General features: G+C 38.1%; 1 protein-coding gene across 3 annotated transcripts in view; it reads right to left on the reverse strand.

The window, feature by feature from the left end:
- Window positions 1–6,717: 6,717 nt before the first annotated feature.
- Window positions 6,718–19,237, reverse strand: part of CUNH11orf88 (chromosome unknown C11orf88 homolog) — a 50,264-nt gene continuing 37,744 nt past the window's right edge. Inside the window, exons 4-6 of one of the 3 annotated variants that reach the window (XM_027847355.1) lie at window positions 17,280–17,339; window positions 17,030–17,082; window positions 6,718–6,906 (exon numbers count right to left, since the gene is read on the reverse strand). In XM_027847355.1, the coding sequence (XP_027703156.1) occupies window positions 6,840–6,906; window positions 17,030–17,082; window positions 17,280–17,339 (180 nt within the window). In that variant the 3' untranslated portion in view covers window positions 6,718–6,839. Of the gene's footprint in view, window positions 6,910–12,975; window positions 13,063–17,029; window positions 17,083–17,279; window positions 17,340–19,237 lie in introns of those variants that run through there. The other 2 variants (XM_027847354.1, XM_027847353.1) reach the window with 2 other exon arrangements.

The following is a 19,237-nucleotide window of genomic DNA, read 5'->3' on the forward strand; positions in this document are numbered from 1 at the left end:
GGGAACGTCACCGCAGGGGAGGGCAGCCCCTCTGGCTGGCCCGCCCCCCACACAGCCCTCCTCCCGTGGGCATCGCGCCCAGGGCCGCCTCTCAGCGGACAGAGGCAAGATGCGGCCCTCCCCAGCCAGTGGGCCATTGCTCGGCCAGCGCAATCCCCTTACACTGGCCGGAGAGAGAACTGGTTTAGTCGGAATCCAGTCACTTTCTGGAAACTGCAGCAATGTCCCGGGCAAGCAATTCCTTTTCCTCTGAACTTTCTCCACAATCTGGTCTGAAACAGCTGCAGCTAGTTTCCCCGGAAAAAGAACTAAATAAAGCAAGGCTCCCCCTCTCCAGTGAACTCTTTGCTTCATGCTGCCTCCAAGGCGATGTGGTGTGACAGCATTCAGAGGAGATATCTAACTCACGGCAGGTTCAGACAAAGGGGGCATGAGCTGACACAGGACATGCCTTCCACGGGAAGGGGAAGGGTTAGGGGAAAGGAAGGAAACAAGTGTTAAGCACTACTGTGTGCCAGGCACTGTACTAAGTAAGCTCTTTATAAACATCTCATTGGATGGACGAGGCTTCAGGCACAGTTAGCTAGCTGGGAAAAGGATGATCGATAAAAATTAAAAAAAAAAAAAAAAAAAAAAGCCTGGAGAAGTCCAAGCCCAGTAGAGTGGGCCCAGAAATTTTATGGAAAAAATTAGTAAGTTAAGGTTGATGTGGCTTCTAATGGAGCAGTTTTGCCCTGAAATCAAAGGTTTGCTCAAGATCCATAAATCAGAATAATACATACATATATACATATATGTATGTATATTGATCTAAAGCACTTTCAAGTTTATAAAATGTTTTTTAACCGCCACAAAGTTGATGAAACTTGTCCTTAAATCAAAAGGTTTGCTCAAGATCCATAAATTAGAATAATACACACATACATATATGTATGTATGTATGGATATTGATCTAAAGCACTTTCAAGTTTATAAAGTGCTTTTTAATCCTACCACAAAGTTAATGGAACTTGACCTTAAATCAAAAGATTTGCTTAAATTAGAAGAGCTCACATAAATGTAAGTATATCTAAAAGCACTTTTAAGTATATAAATCCTTTTTTTCCCCTACCAAAACCTTGTAAGGTAGGTAGCCCAAGTAATAGTAACCCCATTTTACAGATGAGGAAACTGAAGCCAATAAAACTTGTGACCCAGGCTTACAGATTTTCTGGTCTCAGAAACCCATCTCAAACCCAATTATTCCAAGTCACTTTTCCCAACACAGAGTTGTATGAAAGGATATTGCTTCTCTACTAGGAAGCTGACAGAAATTGATGACTCCTACTGTGCTTAGGAGTGAGGATCACCTAAAAATTCAGTTAGAAAATTTATTAAAGTATTCCCTACGTGCAAGGCATTGTGTATAGACAAAACTCAAAACAGTCTTTGCCCTCAAGTAGCTTTATTTTGACAATATATACACAGTAATGAAGGACAAAATATATCCAAAGTTTGGAGGGAGTGGGATTAGAGTACTTCCTATGGTTGTGGACATATGTGTTTTGGCTCCATGAGGGAGAATATATTATATATACATATAATATTATATAGAATGTAAGATAAATATATAACATCATATATTTATCTTATAGTTATTCTATATAATATTTTGTACACACATTTATACATACATACATACACAAACACAGAGGCTCTTTACTAGAGGGCATGTACTAGGCTCCTGTTTGGTCCTTTGGGTTCTGTGGAGAGAGATGCTGAAAAGTTTTAGGGGGAGGGAGGTTTGCTAAAGAGATTGGTGACTGAATCAAGAGGAACTGTAACAGTTGGAGGAAGGCTCTTTGTAGGGACATAGCCAATGCTAGCTCTTTCTTGGATTTTCAGCAATAATCACTATTTCCCTTTTTTCCCTATCTTTGTCAGTCTGGTGGATATGGGCTTCAGAGTTGTTTTAACTGGCAATTCTCTTACAGTGATTTGGAGCATTTTTTTTATAAGGTTTTTCATAGTGTTCATTTCTTCTTTTGAAAAATGTCCTGTCCATATCCTTTGATTATTTATCTCCGAGGAAGAGGAATGAAAATTAAAACTCTGACATTCCATTTCATAACCATCAGATTGGCAAAAATTTGTTGGAGGACAGGGTGGCTATGGGCAGACAGGCACACCAATATACTGTTGGAACTGTGAATTGGTCTAATAATTCTGGAAAGCAATTTGGAAATACATGCCCAAAGTCACTAAATTATTCATATCTTTTGAACCATTGATAACACAATAGGTCAAAGACAAAGAGAAAGAAAGTATTCATATGTATAAAATATTTATGGTAATACTTTTTATTGAAGCAAAGAGCTGGAAACAAAGCAGATTCTTGTCAACTGGGAAATGGCTGAACTACTTGTGATGTAAGATATTACGAATGCAAAAGATTCAGAGAAACTTAGAGAGTTTTTATGAACTGATGCAGTGAAATGAATGAAAACATAACAATTCACATCATGAGCACAATAATGAAAAGGAAAACAACTTTGAAAGACTACAGAATTCTGATCAATACATTGGCCAATTATGACTTCAGAAAACTGATGATCTAATTTGCTTTCCACCTCTTGGCAGAAAGATGATGGACAATGGTGCAGATTGCGGCATGTTTTCAGACACAATGTATTGCTGTGTTTTGCTTAGCTATACTTTTTGGTTATAAGAGAGGGCTTACATAGTGGGTAGGAGATGTATTAGTGGATATTTATAGAAATGCAAAAAAAGCATCAATAAAATAATTTTTAAATGTGCAGAAGAAATAAAGCAGTTCAGAGGGGAACACAAAGAAGACAGTTCTGTTACTTGTTAAATTTAATGTATGTTTAAAAGCAATTTGTGATAAATTCATAATTTCACAATCTTTTTTTGTTAAAATGTTTGTTCCTGTTCATGGTCATCAAGTATATAATCGATAAGAAAAATTTTTTAAAAGTTATAAACCAAGTCTGAGTACAAAAAGGTCCAAACCCCAAGTTAGGGGTGAGGAAGTGTGTGAGCAAGAAATGTCCTTCAATGAACAAGACCTGGGGTCAGGGAAAGAAGAAGCACAAAACATCTGAAAGTTTTTCTTACAGCAACAAGTTATCCTGTGGTAGGAACAATATCTACCAAGTTGTCAGATTATAGACCAAAATAGCTTTTTTCCCCTAAAAGGTAAGGAAGCTGTCCTCAAGATTTGATTTGTCTAGGTAGCTAAGGCCTGAGCCACTGATGCAGCTTCCTAGCCACCTACAGGTAGAACAAAAGGTCAGACCATGCATAAGCAATCAGTCCTTGGCAGATGTCCCACAGCACATTAGTTGCCATACCTTGTTGACCACCCCTTCCAGACCCAACTCATTTCTGTCTAAAGATGAGGAGTTTGGGGAGAGGGTAAAGAAGTGTCTACCCGGACCATTGCTATATCTTTGCTGATATCTTTTTCAATCAATCAATAAATATTAAGTACCCACTATGTTCTAGGTACTGTGGGTAAATTAACCTTCTTTTGTTATTCAGGGGTGGGGTACCTGTGGCCTTCTAGGTCCTCAAGTGTAGCCCTTTGATTTAATCCTTAATAAAAGGATTTGTTCTGTAAAACTTGGACTCAGTCAAAAGGCCAAACCCAAGGATGTAGAAGGCCACTGTAGCCTTGAGGCCACAGGTTCCCACCCTGTCTAGATGGTCTATTGAGTATCTCATTTTGTTACTATCTTGAACCTGAACTACCAGACCAACTTTAATCAGACTGGCCTAAACATGCCCAAGGCTAATTTATGATAGAGACATACCTATATTCCCTCCTCACTCAGCTATGGAACTCTTATCAGCTCATCATCTCCCCACCCAGACCACTTCATTTTTCACATTCGCTTATTTCTGCCACTAGTTGTCATAGTTAGAACTGGATTCTCAGAGATCATTTCCCACTTGGCTGCATTCCTTTGGATTTCACCCTCTCCATAAGATTGTAAGCTTCTTGAGGGCAGAAACTCTACTTTTGTATATGTATTCCTCAGTGCTCATCAAAGTTCCTGGCATGTGTTGTGATTGTTCAGTTATGTTCAACTCTTTGTGATCCTATGGACCACAGTACTCCAATATTGTCCATGGGGTTTTCTTGGTAAGGATACTGGAGTGGTTTGCCATTTCCTTCTTCAGTGGATTAAGGCAGAGATTAAGTGTGACTTGCCCAGGGTCACACAGCTAGTAAGTGTCTGAAGCTAAATTTGAACTCAGGTCTTCCTGACTGCAAGCCCAGTGGTTTATCCACTGAGCCACCTACCTGCCTCCTCTTGGCACATAAAGTTTATTGACTGCCTAATCCCTCATTGTAGAAGAGGAAACTGAGGCTCATTTAGATAAAACAACTTGCATAAGATAGATACCATTAATCTCTCTAATCATTCAGGCTCCAAATTTTGGAATCAACTTTTTTTCCCTTCTCTCCTACACCTAAATCCAATTAATCAGAACATCCCATTTAGTCTTCCTTTGTAGACTATATTATATGCTCTTTGAGGGCAGGAACTACATCTTTACTTATTTGTATTTCTGAGCACTTTTTATTTCTGAGCACCTGGCTCAGAAATATTTTATTTAAAGTGAAAGGGGAAAGTCCACAAATCCCAAGAGCGATCTTTTGTGGGAAGATCTCCTAACAGTCAGAAGTTTATAGGCATCAGTGATAAACCTTGGCCAGGTTCATGCTCTCTCCTCTTCTACTTCCATTGGTTTCGAGCTAATACAGCAGACAGCTCAGCTCTCAACCCTAACCACTCATTAAGGCTACCAATGGATTATGCCCTATCTTCTTCTCTGTCATAGGAGAGTAACAAAAGTCCTTTGTAAAGCCCCTATAAAGAATCTCTCTCTTTTAATTCCACTGCCATTATCCATCTTCAAACTTTATCGCCTCACCTGAATGGAGGGTCTATGGAAGTGCTCCCTCAGGACATGATCTAACAGCTTGGGCCTAGGACTTTCCACTGATAATGTATATAACTACGGAAGAATGCACCCTAGGTTTTGGGGTTGTTGCTACTTTTCTTATATTATTTCATTATATATCTGTGCTTTGAAGTAACTTTATCCTTTGACTAGCACAACTTAACATTTTGATGGGGGCCCGTCAACTATGGTTTTGAGTGGATGTAGACCATACAACACCTTGAATCTGGGGTAGTTTTTCTGAGAGGCTCACATGTGTTATAGAGGTATCTCAGGGGATACAATATATTTATTGTATTTATAATGTATTTATAGGACATTTAGAAATAAACACGATGTTGTTGTTCAGTAGTGTCCAACTCTTCCTGACTCCATTTGGGGTTTTCTTGGCAGAGATACTGGAGTGGTTTGCCATTTCCTTTTTCAGCTCATTTTACAAATGAGGAAACTGAGGCAAAAAGGGATAAGTGACTTGCCTAGGGTCACACAGCTAGCAAGTGTCTGAGGCTGGATTTGAACTCATGTTCCTGACTCCAGGCCCAGAGCTCTGAACTACCTAGCTGCCTACAGAAATAAACATATCTTCCCCAAAATTCAGATTGACCTATATTGGACATATGGCAGCTGAACCTTCACCACATCTGCTCTTTTTGAAAATGCTTCTGAAATGACTGCTGCTGCGTATAGATCAGTTTAGGTCCTGTTCAAAGCATCATCTGAGAATAAGGGAGAGATGTTGCCAGCCCTCAATCTACTCTAGCCTGGAAGGGACAGAGGATATCTTCTGTTTGTCTGGTTGCTGAGTGTTGCTGAGAACAGGAATGACAGTTGATAAGAAGTGACCAACATGTCAAGTTAACTTAAACTCTGTGATATATCTTTATTAAAATTCCATTAGTTTCTAGAAATTCTTGATAAACTTAGTTGTTAAAGAATTTCTGAGATATTTCTGACACCACAGCATCTGTTAACTCGACCTGTTGCCTAACTGATTATAGGTTCCTGAGTTCCATCTGTAATACCCATGACCTTGCAGTTGATTCAAAGCTTGAGTGGGGTGGGTTTGTGGTGAATGCTCAACCCTTTAACCTGGACAACCAGGCCTGAGTATGGGAACTTAAAAGTGTCAATGATGAAAAACCATTTTAATTCTAATGACAAACTAAAAAAACAAAATTAAACAAAACATCACAAAGCAACTTTTTTGTAACGTTGGCTTCAATGGGAAATTTTCAGAAATATTATTTAGCATGTCTGGGGTTTATGTGTATGAATTTCAAGCTACTGGCATGGTGATTTGGGTATTCAAACATCTGGTAGTAGCCTGCATTCTGAAAGAGACTCCAGATTTCCTCCAAAAAAAAAAAAAAACAAAACTGGACAGGCCATGGGGAAAGGTAATGCAAAACAAAGAGTGAAACTTTGGCTTCAAATTTTTAGTGCTGAGGCTGCATTTTGGAGATACCAGTATCCCTCCTCCCCCACATTTCCCTGTTTTTCCTGATGGCTCCCGAGTTGGCATACTCACCACACCTGTTTCCGGTGCCTTTGACACACCTATAATGTGGTCAAATCCTGCAATTCTTATAATAAACTTCAAAAAGAAACACAAAAATGTAAACAAGAGGAGGATAAGAAAGCGTGAAGTGAGAGAATTGGAACAGATATTATCAAGTGTAGCAGTGACCAAATAGCATAAGAGATACAATAAGTACACACAACTTATCAAGTTCTCTTGAAAGTTTATTTGTCTGTAAATTTATTTCATTGATATTTTAACCTAGAACAGCAAAAAAGAACCTGACAAAGAGGTGCTATGGTGTGGCAGGAGACAATTTCAAAAGCGAAATTACTTTCTTTCACCGTCAATCAAGCTGACCCAAGGCCTTCACTTCTTCTCGGTCCTTTTTTTCTGATTTTGTGAGTACTTTCCTGCTGGAGGTAATAAGTCAATTCCAGTAAACACAGCTGTAGTTTTGAATACACTCTCTACATCATGAAATGATCTTTTGGAAATCTCCCCAGGAAACAAGTACAGACTTTGGGTTTCTGCATATTAAATATTACAACACAGGGCAGCTTTCTGCATACATGGTGTAAGCCTATGTGGTAGTATTTGAGGAATGTGAGAAGACTCCCCTATGCCCAAAATACTGTCCCCACACAGGTGTCATAGTGCCTGAAATTCCACCATTAATTCCTTTATAATAAGCAAACTCCTCTGTACTTTTAAAAGGCAAACATCCTTAGGAAGAACTAAATGTTAAATTGCTGAAACCTTAGTGGGGAAAAGCTTGTCAGGTCCCTCTCCCTAGAATGAATGACCCGAGCCTGGCAGCGTCATAGAAGGAGGCAGTCGACTCAGCCACAGTTATTCCCAGGGCTGACACTGCTTAAAGGCAGTTTCATGACATGAATGTTGGGAGTGGAAAGAACCTCAGAGACAATCTAGTACGATGCTTGTTTGACCAGGAATTCCCTCCACCATATGCTTAACAAGTGTTCATATACCTTTTTCTTAAAGACCTCTAGTGAGGGGAGACCCACTTAATTATAATCATCTTTTATTTGGCAGTTAGGTAGTTCAGTGGATAAAATGCTAGCGGAGTCAAGAAGACCCGAGTTCAAATTCCTTCTCAGACACTTCTAGCTGTATGACATTGGGCAAGTCACAGCACCTCTGTCTTTCTCAGTTTCCTTTACTATAAAATAAAGATAATAATTGTATCTATCTCATAGGGTTATTGTGAAGAAAAAATGAGGTAATATTTGTAAGAGTTTAGCACAGTACCTGCCACATAATAGGTACTACATAAATGCTAAAAGCTGTTATTATTATTAGAAACTAATAAAATTTTAGAAAAAATCACATGTGGCCCTTATACTTTTACAGAGATGCTTTTAAAAGTATAACAAATATATGCATGCTACAAAGGGTGTTCTCTGGTCCAATTTCTGCCACAATTAGTAAAAATTACTAGGGGCAGCTAGGTGGCACAGTGAATAGAGCACTGGGGTTGGAATCAGGAAGACTCATCTTCATGAGCAAAAAACGAGCCTCTGACACTTCCTAGCTGTGTGACCCTGGGCAATTCACCTAACCCTGTTTGCCTGAGTTCCTTATCTGTAAAATGAGCTGAAGAAGGCAATGGCAAACCACTCCAGTATCTTTGCCAAGAAAATCCCATGGACAGTACTAAAATGATAAAAGATACATTATTAGAAGATGAATCCCTCAGGTTGGAAGGTATCCAACATGCTACTGGGGAAGAGGGGAGGAAAACTACAAGTAGCTCCAAAAAAGGAAGTAGCCAGGCTAAAGCTGAAAGGAAGCTCAGCCACAGATGGGTCTGCAAAGTCTGATGCTGCATAGGAGCCTGGGATGAAAGATCTATGAACCAAGGTAAGCTGGACATGGTCAAACAGGAGGTAGAAAGATTGAACATTGATATCTCCAGCGTCAATGAACTTAAATAGGTGAGAATGAGTGAATTTAATTCAGGTGATCATTACATATGCTACTATGGGCAAGATTCCTTTAGCTTTCGTAGTCAATAAAAGGGTGAGAAAAGCAGTACTAGGGTATATAACCTCAAAAATGACAATGATATCTGTTTGAATACAAGACAAACCATTCAGTATCACAGCAATACAAGTCTTTGGCCCAATTACCGATGCTGAAGAGGTCAAAGTTAATCAATTCCATGAAGACCTACAAAATCTAGAAATAACATCAAAAATCACATTCATTGTATAGGATTGGAATGCTAAAATAGGAAATCAAAAGATAATTGGAATAACAGGCAAGTTTGGTTTTGGAGCACAAAATAAAACAGGGTAGAAACTAATAGAGTTTTGTCAAAATAACTTGCTGATCATAGCAAACATTCTTTATTCAACAACCCAAAATGTGACTCTACACATGGACATCGCCAAATGGACAATATAGAAATCAGATTGATTATATACTTTGTGGCCAAATGTGGAGAAGCTCTATATAGTCATTAAAAACAACACTTGGAGCTGACTGAGGCTCAGGTCAAGAGCTTTTTGCAAAATTCAGACTTAAATTGAAGAAAAGAGGGAAAGCCATTGGGCTACATAGGTATGACCTAAAGAATATCCCTTTATGAATAGGAAGTTGTAGTGATGAATAGACTTAAAGGATTAGATCTGATAGACAGAGTGCCTGGAGAACTATGAACAGAGGTTCACAGTATTATACAAGAGGCAGCAACAAAAAACATTCCAAAGAAAAAGAAGAGCAAGAAAGCAAAATGGCTGTTGGATGAGGCTCTCCAAATAGCTGAGGAAAGAAAGAAATTGAAACAAAAAGGGAACGATATATTCACCTGAAACCAGAATTCCAGAGAAAAGCAAGGAGAGATAAGGATGTTTTCTTACATGATCAATGTAAAGAACTAGAATAAAATAATAGAATAGGAAAGACAAGAGATTTCTTCAAGAAAATTAGAGATATCAAAGGAATGTTTTATGTAAAAATGGGCATGATAAAAGACAAAAATGGTAGGGACTTAACAGAGGCAAGAGATTAAGAAGAGGTGACAGGAATACACAGAAAAACTCTACAGGAAATATATTAACATCACTAATAACTACAATGGTGTGATTTAGAAGCAGACATCCTGGAGAATGAAGTCAAGTAGGCCTTAGGAAGTATGCTAAGTAGGTGGTGACAGTAACAGGTGACAGAATTCCAGCTGAGTCATTTAAAATCCTAAAAGATGATGTTGTTAAAGCGTTAGGCTCAATATGGCAGCAAATTTGAAAAACTCAACAATGGCTACTGGATTGGAAAAGACCCCCAATCCTAAAGAAGGGCAATGCCAAAGAATTTACAAATTACTGAACAATTGCGCTCATTTTACATGCCAGCAAGGTTATGCTTAAGATCCTGAAAGCTAGACTTCAGCAATATGTGAACCAAGAATTGTCAGGAGAGCAGGTTGGTTTTCAAAAGGCAGAGGGAATAGAGACCAAATTGCCAACGTTCACTGGATTATGGAGAAAGCAAGGGAATTCCAGAAAAAAAACCCAAACCAAACATCTTCTGCTTCATTGACTACACTAAAGCCATTGACTGTATGGATCATAACAAAATGTGTTAAGTCCTTAAAGAGATGAGAGTATCAGATCATCTTACTTATCTCCTGAGGAGACTTGTATGCAACAGTTAGAACCAAACATGGAACAATTGATTAGTTTAAGGTTAGAAAAAGAGCACTAACTTATATGCAGAGTACATCATGCAAAATGCCAGACTGGATGAATCAAAAGCCAGAATTAGGGTTACCAGGAGAAATATCAATAAACTCAGATATGTAGATAATATCACTCTGATGGCAGAAAGTGAAGAAGAATTAAGAAGCCTCTTGATGAAGGTGAAAGAGGAGAGGGTAAAAGTTGGCTTGAAGCCTAACATCAAAAAAACTAAGATCTTGGCAATGGTCCCATCACTTCTGGCAAATAGAGGGAGGAGAAATGGATGCAGTGTTAGATTTTATATTCTTTTTATATTCTGGACTCAAATTTCACTGCAGATGGTGACTGCAGCTATGAAATTAAAAGACTCTTACTCCTTGGAAAGAAAGCTATGGCAAATCTGGACAGCATACTAAAAAGCAGAGACATCACCTTGCCAACAAAAGACTGTAGAGTCAAAGCTATGATTTTTCCGTTAGCAATGCATGGCTGTGAGAGTTGGACTATAAGGAAAGCCGAGTGCCACAGAATTAGCACTTTATAATTGTGGTGCTGGAGAAAACTTGTGAGAGTACTTTGGACAATAAGGAGATCAAATCAGTCACTATTTAAAGAAATTAATTCAGATTATTCATTGGAAGGTCAAATACTGAAGCTGAAACTTAAATACTTTGGCCACATAATGAGAAGACAAGACTCACTGGAAAAGACTCTGATGGCGGGAAAGATTGAAGGCCAAAGAAAAAGGGGATGGCAGAGGATGAGATGGATAGATAGTGTCATGGAAAAAAAACAAACATGAGCTTGGACAGACTTCAGAAGACTGGAGCATAGAAGGGTCTGGTGTGCTATGGCCCATGGGGTCTTGAAGAATAGGACACAACTGAATGACTGAACACCAAAAACAACAACATGTATTCTAGGCACTGTGAGTAATAGAAAGAAGTACTCGACATAATGCTGCCTCAAAAGAATTTATAATCCAGTCGGGAGAAACAAATATAAACATGTGAAAAGCTAAATAACAATTCAGGAGATTAATGAGTTCAAGACAACAACATAAAAATGTCATAAGATCATCGCTGATATTTAGTGATAGAATGGAAAAAGCACTGGACAGGGAAATGTTAGAACCATTTATTTATTTATTTGGGGGGATGTAGATCATATATAATTAAAAAGTACACACCAAGCATATACTAACAAATCAATCATATATAAATGAAGAAAACTCAAACTTCCTTGCCTTTCAGAGGCAATATCTATACTTGTCCCCAAAATGGAGAATTCAGGGACCAACTTTCATGTTTAGGACTGTCTTGATGCTGGTTTTTCTATCCAGTCTGTACTGGATCTATTTACTGATAAAACAACCTCAATTACCAGAATAATTATTTTTTCAATTTTGATATTTCCTTTATTTTTCATTCCATTCTCATTTTGAGGTCTCATCATTTTATGGAGGTCATGCCAACAGAGTGCAGCCTCTGGGAGGTCTTACCAAGATGAAAATGCTTTGAGTTTAAGATTGGTGGAATAAGCATTCATTAAGTGCCTACTATGTGCCAGGAATGGAGCTAAGGACTTTTCAAATATTATCTCATTCTATCTTCACAATGACACTATAAGATAGGCATTATTATGATATCTGTTTTACAGTTGAGGAAATTGAGACAGACATAGAGGTTAAGTGATTTGACCAGGATCACATGGCTAGGAAATGTCCTATGCTGGATTTGAACTCAGGTTTTCCTGACTCTAGGCTCAGCACTCTGTCATCTAACTGTGTGACCTTTGGCAAATTCCTCATCTTGGGACCTAATTCTTCTTATCCATGAAATGAGAGATTAAGACTAGGTAATTTACAAAGTAATATTCCTTCCAGTTTTATCATTCCAGAATTCTAGAACTGATTGCCAAGTGAACGCTCTAGATGAGAAGCACTTTAGGAATACAGAGAAAGGAGAGATCATTCACTATGGGTTGAAGTGGCTTTACTCAACAGGAGGGAAAGAATATATGTCCATATTTAAAAAGAGTTAATTTAAGGATTTAAATGACTAAGAAAATGTCCAAGCTAGGAAAGAATGTGGTTTATTTTTAGGTGACCATACTTATAGCAACACAACTGGTCCAAAGGAAAGATCTGATTCAGCCCTGCATGGTTTAAGGAACCCAGTTGCTGCTATTCCAGAAGCAGTTATCATGCATCAGACCCAAAGAATCTTTTAGCTGGGCTAGTTTTAGCCACAGGAATATATAGTGCATAGAATCATGGAATTTTAGAATTAGAAGGGATTTTAGAGACCAAGTCCAACCCCTTCATTTTACAAATGAGGAAACTGAGGCAACTTGCCCAAGGTCACTTAGCAATCTGCTTCAGTCTCTCTGTAGGGATTCTGCTGAAGCTTCTTGAAAAATCACCATATCCCCTAGGTGGGGGAAGAAAGATACAGTCCTTTTAGATAAGAGATACATACTATCCCCAGACTATGTCATGCCATCTGGGTGAAAAATGAAAATTAAATTTTGTCCATGAAATATCTAGATGATTAACTGAATTTTTCATTTTCTATAAGGATGTCTGGCATAAATACAATCACCCTTATCTCATTCATTCTTCTGCCAAGGTTAGAGATGTGTGAAGCTATGACAAATGTCAAAAAAAAATGATCCACTCGATTACTTGCAGACAGCAGTCAGGGCCAGCCCTAAGGAAGAATATGCTCTCTAGAGCTTTAAAATAACAGAACTCAAAGGGAACTTAAGGACTGTCTAGTCCAACTACTTCACTTTACAGATGAGGAGGTGAAGGTCAAGTGAGATGAAGTAATTAGCTTACTCAAGATAACAGGTCTTCTGTCTCTGTAGGTAATAACGGAAAGAATGTTAGATAACTAATAATAATAGCTAGAAGCTAACATCTACTTAGCACTCACTGTGGATGAGGCACTATGCTAAGCACTCATCACAATAACTTTGGTAGGTAGATGCTATTATTTTCCCCATTATACAGATGAGGAAACTGAAGCAAACAAAAAAGGATAAGTGACTTGGCCAGAGTCACACAGCCAATGTGTCTGAGGCCAGATTTGAACTCAAGTCTTCCTGACTCCAGGCCAGCGACCAACTCTGCCACCCAGATGCAGCGCTAGACATGGAATTAGAAGACCCGAGGCCCAATGCTAGCTCTAATGCATCCTGTTAGATCTACAGACACATCTGCTGAGCCTTAATTTACCTGTGAAATGGAGTACTACTGAGTCCACCTGTGTCAGAGGACTGTGGTAAAGAAGTACTGTATAATGAGAAGACGCTATAAAAATATAAGCTACTCCCATACCTATTGCCCTTTCCTTTGTTCTTGAAGTCCTCTTCTCCAGCTCCATTTCTTCTCCCTTCTCTGCCCACACCTTTTCCCCCTTTTCAGGCTTCTAGTGCCTTGGTACATTCTAAAACCTTATAAAAACCTGATTCCAGGAAAGGATTTGATGTGAATTGCAAGTACAAATTTAAGTGATGAATATAACTTAAAGAATCATACTAGCCCCAAGAGGATGTACATTTTAAGCTTTATCTCTAATTGTGGAATGAAAGACTCTTTACTTTTAAAGGAATTGTAGTCAACAGAAATCTTGGGAGAGTTTAGAATAATTTTCTTTCTGGGATATATAAGGCTGGATTTACCTTCCCCCTTCCTTCCATTCCCTTCCTTCCCCCTCACTCTTTCTGGGGTCATCTTTGGGCCTTTTCTGGTGTCTCCATCCCCATCAACCCTGTCAGAGTGTTCCCAGTAACCAGAAGGCATCACGCTTAACTCAAGTGATTGGGTCATTCATTAACTGTGAATGCTTGAATGAGATTTTCTTGTTTGTTTTTGGTTAGGGAAAGTCCTCAAAAGATACCAAATAGGTAAGGACTACACTTTGGATAAGGCTAGCCAAAGACTCAAGCTATGAGTAAACTCAGCATCAATGAATTTTATTGTAATAAAAATGATAGACTAAGACTGTGTGTCTTTGAGGGCTCAGGCTCAGTAATATGCAAGTTGAAACACATTGACAGGATATTAGTAATCACAAAAAACCCCAAACCCTAAATGTTTATACTTCCGGTTCCCTGATGGGAACAAAAGCTGAGTGGTGATTAATGAATGAGATAGCCTCTTTTGTAGGATATGTGTTATGAATGGGGACCCCTGATTAATGTTAGTTCTATAGTCTGTTCTCTACAAACCAATATATGACCTTGGTCCTTATTTTTTCAGAGTTTACAAAGCCATCTCAAATGCTCAGATTTTCTAATTGATGAAAGGATGGAGTTTCTATTAACACTGTAAATCAAACTATCCTTCCTCCCCACCCTCTGGGATGTTTGTACGGTTCCTGTTTATTTTATTTTATTTTATTTTATTTTTTCAACAAATATGTCCTCATAATGGAAAAGAGCACTTGCATCAATTATGAAGTCACCTTCTTTGGCTTAAGGAAATTGTTTCATGAAATCTCCTTAGAGCCCAAGTAATGACATTGCTAGCTTTTGTCTCTTCTCTTCTCTGGTAAAACTATTTGCCATAGGATTCAGTAAACTATTTGTAATCCATTTGTAAATGGGGATGATAATACTCACTTACCTCAAGGGTCCTTATGAGGAAAGTGCTTTAAAAAACTAGTGCTAAATAAATCTGGGTTGTTGTTCAGCTGGCTCTCCAATTAGTCAGTCTGCTAGTAGTTCAGTACTAGACCTGGGGTCTGGGAAGAAATGGATTCAAATCTTTCTTACTAACTACTTACTAGCTTTGTGACCCTGGGCAAGTCATTTAACCTTTCAGCCTCAGTTTGCTCATCTGTAAAATGGGGATAATAAATAAATAATAAATAATAAGTGGCTCTTATCTCATAGGTTTGTTGTGAGGATCAAATGAAATAGTGTATTTTTCAAAAGACTTTGCAAACCTTAAAACACTATATACACATTAGTCATTATTATTTCTACCTTCTTTTCAAATGCTTAAAAGCACATTCTGACCTGGGCTTATGCTTATTAATAATTTCCTATGAAATTCCAATATAGTTTACCTGAATTTGCCACCAATGCAGAACATTACTTTAAGGGCAAATTGAGGGCTGTTGAGCAACTTCAGGGTATTTTAGCCCTTAAAATGCTATTTTTCCAAATAAGTAAGAGATAGGAACACATTCTGCACAATTCTTGAAGGTATAAGAACACAGGACGGGTCTGGTTTGATAACTTTATGCAAGGTAACATTGTTAAGTTTGTGAATGCTCTTTCAGTGAATCCTGGAGAATACTGGAAACTTGTCTCACTCACCACACAGAAAGGTTACTTGTGCCTTGCATAGAGAGCTGAAAGGTGGCAAGCCATGTTAGAAAGTTGCAGGGCGAGGGCTGGATTTTAATAGTCTTTCCTTCAATCCCATAGGTCTTGTATTCTTGTCAGAGGACCTAGGCTCATGACACAAAAATAGTCCTCAGGAGAAGGAAGCAATGATAAAAGATTTTCTCCAAATTACTCACGTCTGTTTCATCTCTTTCTTAAACTGATCTCAGTAATCAGCATATTAATGCTTACTGAACATGAAGTAAGTAAGATAATTGTTTTAGAAGGCATTAAAGATCAAGAGCCAGACGGGACCTTGGAGGCCATTTAGGCTAACCCTCTCATATCATAAATAAGAAAATTGATATCCAGGTAGGTTAAGTGACTTGCCCTAGGATCACATAGGAAGAAAGTGTCTGAAGCAGAATTTGAACCCAGGTCCTTCAACTATAAGAGGTCTCTTTCCTCTGTACTTCTCAGTCACATTTTGGAAATATTACCTGCTGCTAGTTTGGGTGTGGGTGCTGCCCTAATTGGGGGGGGGTGTCAATTGTTGCCCCAGTTTTAGGGGTAGTTATTGCTCTAATGTTCTTTCCCTGTTGCTACCGCCTTCCCTCTGGTGCTCTGTTTGGCATGTCGAGTTAATCTATGTGATCTTTTTAATGCACCAAATCAAAGAGTTTATCTGTTCTACAGTCACCCTTGAAGCCAGGAAGGCCATTGTATGACCCTGGACAAGTCTTTTAACTTCTTAGTGCTCTGGGTCAGAGGTATCAAACATGGGGCCTGTGTGGTCAGAACCAGATTAAAATGTAATTGGGAAATAATTTAACAAAATAAAAAGACAATGGAACATAGATAATGTTAATAATACATGGTTTTCTAAGTCAATATACAGCTAGCAGGGATTCTCATGTACAGTTTTGTGGCCCTTTTCTATCTTAGTTTAATATCATTGTTCTAGGTAACTCTCTAAGACTACTGGTTACAGAGAAAGTGCCAAACGTGCATTGGTGGAGCAGGTTTCTTCATATGGGAGTTCCCTTTACCAACGAAATTACAGGTGCATTCCCTATTATCCAATTGTTTCAATTGACCATTGACTAGATTATTTAGTCCCAGCAATGGAGTCCCGGCAGGACAGAATATAAAAAAAAAATAACTTCTGACTATATAATTACTAATAATAACTCACATTTACATAGTACTTCAAGTACTTTATAGAGCTTTATTTAAAGCACATTCCCTATAATTCTCAAAGGCAGGAAGTGCAAATATTATTCCCATTCTACAAATGAGGAAACTGAAGCTCAGAAAGGTTAGATGGTTCAAATACTTCAGGGCACACAAATAATAAGTGCCAGAGCTGATCTTTGAACACTGGTCTTCTGATTCAAAGTCAAATGTTTTCTTTCCACTCCTCTATAATAAAACACATCCTTAACTAGGGAACTAGAAATGGGAGAAATTATTTTGAAAGGTTTAAACTTACTTTGTTTGGGGTACCTTGACCTTTGGCTTATGAAGAAGGGAAACCAGTTCCTTCTGAAAAAAAAAATGATTTGACTTAGACATAAATGAAGTAGATTTTTCTTTTAGTCATTGCTCATGACATACTGACTGAATTTTGCCTATTTAAAAAAATGTGGACTGAATAAACATAGTGTCCATATATTACAAAACATTTACTACACTCTGTCCCTCCAGGGAAGTTCATGTACATTTCTCAGTATCAGTCTCACCTCTATTCTCTCTTCTCTTTGTTTTCTTAACAGATGAAGAATCTCCTCCCGCTTCTTGGCCTGTTTAAAGAAAAAACAAAACAAAACAATGAATGTATTTACACGTCATTCTTTTGACTTATGAATATGGCACCCTACTGCCTTATTCAGGTTCCTGGAAGCAGTTTGGGTTCACCAAAGGCTCTATTTTTTCCCACTGATTCTTCCCAATTAGCCAGAATTAATGCTATGATATCATAGTAATATAAGAGCACATTTACTTAAAACAGGATGTAGAGGTATTAACAAGCGATAAGAATCTAGCAGTGATCATTCTTACCACCCATTTCCCAAACTACAACCTGTCAGACTTTCCAGAGAAAGATAAGTGTTAGTCTTCTCAGCTCTGCATTCACAACACTGACATCAGTCTCCTAAAGGGAATGTTAGAAAAGCAGGTTTGTAAGTCTACTCTCTCCCACTAGTACCCATGCTGGGTAGCATTTCACTTGCTGTGCTTTACCCAGGATTCTAGGAGATCTGGTTTTCAAGGAGAGAACATGTCACCCCTACAGAACTGATAGCAAGTTGAGGGACTTTATCTTCCACAAGCTGGCGCTCAGCTGGTGACAATATTATAGTGGTATAGACTCTGGGTGGAGGGGAATGTTTGTACTGAGCAGTAAAAAAGCTGATTGCAAAGACTCATGAGATTAATGAGATGCAGGAAGATACAGTCAAGACATGAAAAGTAAGGAAAATGGATATTGAGTCAGAAAACTCTTGTACAGTTACATCTGAGTTCTGCTACTTCAAAGAGGTATTATGTTCTGAGAAACAATAGATGCAGATATCTTTCCAGTTACAACTCCCAATGTGAGAAGTTGTTGCAAATTGTCAATATCTTTACAGATCTAGTACTGAGATAAAGTACCTTTCAGACCTCAAGGTTACTGGGTTTTATTGCTGGGAAAATTGCTAATGACTCCTTACTGTCCCCTATGTTTTTATGGCATCATGATATAGTAGAATAAGGAATAGTAAGAGAATAGACTCACAAATCTAATTTCCTATTCTACTAGCTAATGATGATGAGCTGATAAAATGACATGAGAACTAAGAGGACTTACAAACTACATTCTCTGGAATTTGGGGAGGATGTAATTTGGGAATGGGTGGTAAGAACATTTGCTTAATTCTTATCTGGTTCTATATCTGACATTCTATTTTAGGTAACTCCATTGCTCTGATATTACATGACAATCCAATCATGGATGGCCTAGGGGAAGGGTCATTGGAGAAAATGGGGGTTCATGAGCAGTAATTGAATAGATAGGAAGCTGAGGTCTAGAAACTATAATAGGATACTAAACTATTAAACTATTTCTGCCTGATTTTCCACTATTTTCCAAAGAATATTAGTTTCCTTTAACCTACAAGACTGAAGAATCTCTCATCTCATTCTCATATTGTGTGGTAGAAATTTATTAGTAATTTATTCTTTTTCATGATGATTCACACTTTTTAGCCAAAGTACAAACAATGTGCAAAAATTTTAAAATGTACTTTTCACCGTCAAGGACAGTAAAGCCACCACACTTGACTCTAACATCATAGTTATAGAGACATTCATAGAAGAGAAGAAATGGCATTAAAGAGAACAAAGATAGGGAAAGCACTGCATTAGATCGAGTATCTACACTGGAGGTGGCACAATTGTAAAAAGTGATTCTGTAATAGATCACATCATTACCATCATTCAACTGAGTGAAATTTGTAGGGAATATGTGATTTCACTGTGCTTATTGTTTGTACTGATTATGAAAAATCATTTGATTCATATTCAGTTAACAAGTACATGTATTATAGTGCTTATTGTACCAGACACTGTTCTAAATGCTAGGGATTAAAAGATAAAAACATGGCCCTTTATCCTCAAGGAGCTCACATTATAATTGTGGTGGCGGTAGGAGAATAAC

Source organism: Vombatus ursinus, unplaced genomic scaffold (genome assembly GCF_900497805.2).
Source record: "Vombatus ursinus unplaced genomic scaffold, bare-nosed wombat genome assembly UNPS02015398.1, whole genome shotgun sequence".
Taxonomy (NCBI): Eukaryota; Metazoa; Chordata; class Mammalia; order Diprotodontia; family Vombatidae; genus Vombatus; species Vombatus ursinus.